Source organism: Salmo trutta, chromosome 4 (assembly GCF_901001165.1).
Source record: "Salmo trutta chromosome 4, fSalTru1.1, whole genome shotgun sequence".
In the NCBI taxonomy this organism is placed as follows: Eukaryota; Metazoa; Chordata; class Actinopteri; order Salmoniformes; family Salmonidae; genus Salmo; species Salmo trutta.
In genome coordinates, this window is record NC_042960.1 from 43,856,537 (window position 1) to 43,860,387 (window position 3,851).

At 44.1% G+C, this 3,851-nt stretch overlaps 1 protein-coding gene across 1 annotated transcript; it reads left to right on the top strand.

Annotated features, from left to right (window-relative positions):
- Nucleotides 1-586: 586 nt before the first annotated feature.
- Nucleotides 587-3,472, top strand: LOC115191540 (proproteinase E). Its single transcript, XM_029749341.1, has 8 exons — nucleotides 587-666; nucleotides 864-952; nucleotides 1,052-1,149; nucleotides 1,321-1,449; nucleotides 1,667-1,803; nucleotides 2,775-2,917; nucleotides 3,081-3,233; nucleotides 3,374-3,472. Exons 1-8 carry the CDS (start codon nucleotides 624-626, stop codon nucleotides 3,389-3,391), a joined length of 810 nt encoding a protein of 269 aa, XP_029605201.1. The 5' UTR covers nucleotides 587-623; the 3' UTR covers nucleotides 3,392-3,472.
- Nucleotides 3,473-3,851: the final 379 nt, after the last annotated feature.

A 3,851-nucleotide genomic window follows, 5' to 3' on the forward strand; every position in this document is an offset into this window, starting at 1 on the left:
TTCTTTTAAAGGGGAAATGTATGGATGTGTGCTGTCCCCTCTAGAGAACACTGCTAATTCCCCTAAGGAGGAAAAGATACTGTCTGGGGGAGGTGTAAAGAGGTGGCTCCAGATTCACCGGGAGCGTGGCCCCGACTTAGACATACTCCACTTTTTTTATTAAAGAAAGATAAGGTTGTTACACGATTGATTCTCTTGTATTAAACTTGGTCAACTACAGTAAGGTACTCGGTATCTACAGTATATGACGGTTACAGTGTATATATCCCTGTTACCAACCTCTGGTAAACTGTGTAAACTTTTTGAGAAGAGTTTGTCCCCCTCACATTAACCTCTCTCTGCTATGACCTGTCCCCCTAAATCCCTTTTTCCGTTCTCCTTTGCCCTGTCAGCATTTTCCGTTTGCAACTCCAGTACAGTACAGTACAGGTTAGCTCCAGGTGAGCACCTGGGGAACAGGAGGTTCTTCCCAGCTAATATTGGCAACATGACACGATAAGTGCTCCACAGACAGCCTGGGCTGGTCACAGTGTCTGGGGCTGGGCCTGGTAGTGACAAACAGACAGGACTATAAGAGCTCACTGCTGTGGGTCAGAGCTCCACATTACTGACAGACTGCCACCATGCTGGAGAGACTGGTGTTCCTGCTGCTGCTGGCAGCCTACGGTGAGTAGCACACCTGCCTCTGAGCACTAAGAACAGCATGATGCTAATACAACCATATCATCATCACTTCTGACATGGCTATTTATGTCCATTTACGTTTGTTTCACTGTAGGATAAAAGTCACAAAAACATTTTGTCACAAAAACATCTGTGTGCAAATATATCATGCTGCTAACCGTGGACTGCATGTTTCTCAGCATACGGTTGTGGTACTCCCACCTTCGAGCCCAACACCAACAGGATTGTGAATGGAGAGGATGCCCGCGCCCATAGCTGGCCATGGCAGGTGAAAACAGTGAATTACTTCCCTGTATAAGTCCATTGAACCATACATTCATCATGTTTGTCTTTAACTGTTTTACTGTCTGTGCATCTGTATCCTCAGATTTCAATGCAGGTGAAGCATGGCAGCCGTTGGCATCACACCTGTGGGGGCACTCTGATTGGCTCTCGCTGGGTCCTGACTGCTGGACACTGCGTATGGTGAGTGCCAGTATGGGCCCAGAGAATGGAAGAGTGAGGTATTACTAGAGAATGTGAGTAAAAAGAGGTCATTGAGGTCACGAATGTGAAGCAGAATATTGGGAAAGTATAGATGTCATTAAAGAGAACTTGATGTTTCTCTGTGATGTTTGGCGTGTCCTCCCCATGCAGGCCTGGAGATGTGTACCGTGTGGTGATGGGAGAGCATGACCAGAGTGTACAGGAGGGAACTGAGCAGATCAGAGACGTGCTGCGTATCCTGGTTCATCCCGACTGGGACATCAACATGGTCGCCGCTGGGTGAGTATCCATCTGATAGACCAAAACAATGCTGACGACACAGCAACAGCTAGCTACTACTATCACTACCACGACTAAAACTAATGCCACTATTACCACAACCACCAATAGCAACATTATGTCTTCAAGAACAACATAGGATATCGCCACTGTAAGCATAATATGCAAACTAGCATGAATGTGGATGACTACAACAACTCATTTTGTTTTCTCACAGAAATGACCTTGCCCTGCTGAAACTGGACAAGGCTCCCATCATGAATGAGAACGTTGGTCTGGCTTGCCTCCCCGAGGCAGGAGAGATCCCTGCTCATGGAGACGCATGCTTCATCTCTGGCTGGGGAAACCTCTACAGTAAGATATCACATACATCATTCTTCTCTGTGTTACACATACATACATATATATATATATACATAGAGAGAGAGAGAGAGAGAGAGAGAGAGAGAGAGAGAGAGAGAGAGAGAGAGAGAGAGAGAGAATATTGTGCTCACAACTCCAGGATCGTGGGTTTGATTGCTGCTGGGACCACCCATATGAAAAATATATGAATGTGTGTATATATATGAAAGTTGCTTTGGATAAAAGGGTCTGGTAAATGGCTTTTTATATATGTTTGGCTGTGTGGATACTGTGGGCTTGTGGCATGTGAAGTTTAATTTAAGGCTATATTTGCCTGGTTATGTTAAGCCACACAACAGTTTTAAAAGGATAGTGCGAGATTTTTGCGATCAAGCCCCTTTTCTACTTACCCAGATTCAGATGAATTTATGGATACCGTTTTTATATTTCATCATACAGCATGACGCTAGTTAGCAATGGCTCACGAAACTACCTACAACTTCCTTCAAACTGCACGCAGAGATATCCATGAATTCATCTGACTGAGTAAGTAGAAAAAGCTTTTAGTTGCCAAAATCTCACACTATCCCCTTAAGATATATGGGGTGTGGACATATACAATATAAGCCTGTTAGTGAATATGATACATAGACATAATGTACTGTATACAGATATATGTAGGATCATAATTTGGGCCAGTTTGCTACAGCGGGAAAATAATCCTGCAGCAACAGGAAATGTGAATTTTTTTTGTAGGGGTTGATACATTTTTCATTAGGGCAAATCAAGGCTGATATTTTAAAGTGGAATTTACAAACTTTAGAAGCCTTTTTAAACCTCGAATACACTACAAGTTTGGATTTTCTGCTGTGCAGGAAAATTCTCAGCAACAAAACAGTGATCAAGTTAAGATCCTACATCTGAGGCCTGTGTTTATGTTCCAGTGTATAGTGTCTAACTGAACCCTCCCTGTCCTGTTCTAGCCCATGGTCCCATGCCTGATAAGCTGCAGCAAGCCCTGCTGCCCGTGGTGGGGAACAGTGTATGTAGGCAGAGTGACTGGTGGGGAATGGTGGTGAAGGACACCATGATCTGTGCTGGAGGGGGTGAAGTGTCAGGATGCAACGTGAGTGAGGCAACAAAACATCTTGAGATCATATTCTTATGATAATACAGTAATATTACTTTCACCATAACCTGTATGACATAATAACCAACGTTTATAAAACACTTTCTGTCTCTCGCCTTATCCCCCCCATGCCCCCCCATGCCCTTATCTCTGTCTGCAGGGGGACTCTGGAGGTCCTCTGAACTGTAAGGGTGCTGATGGTAAGTGGTACGTCCAGGGCGTGACCAGCTTTGTGTCCTCTCGCGTCTGCAACGAGGTGAAGAAACCAACCGTCTTCACCCGCATCTCAGCCTTTACTGACTGGCTCAACAATGTAAGTCATGTAACAATACAGTTCCCTCTCACCTCTGACCTATAACATGCTCACCCACTGTTCTCAGATCTGTGTAACGCACAACAAAGTTACACATGATTTGTAACACACAAAACATGTTTTTCTTGTCTCCTCCTCAGACAATGCTTTACTATTAAGGATCCGACTGTATCTCGGAGGCTGGCAGATGGCCATCTTGAATACATTTTGCCCAATAAATCACATGCCCATGGTTCAGATTCTGTACCCCTTCTGTGTTCTTTATAAAGTGGGGCGGGAGTCGGAGCCTGGTTGGAGAGGAATAGCAGACTTCAGTGGCTATATCTGTGGTGAGGAATATTTTGGAGGGGGGAAATAGGTCATGTGAAAATAATGATGACCTTGTGGTCACATGCTGGGGTTAGTTAATATTTTGCTACCTTGGGATTTTAGGTATAGTAGTCTAAATTGCACGTTTTCTTTCTCAATATTTGAGTGTAGCCTATCACTAAATCCTTCATCAGCAGGGCCGTAACCAGGGTCTGAGTTTTATTGAGGTCCATCTAATAAATGTTAAAGAAGTTGAAGCCCATTTACTGCACTTCTGTTCAACTCTAAAAAATGCATTATCACATTGGT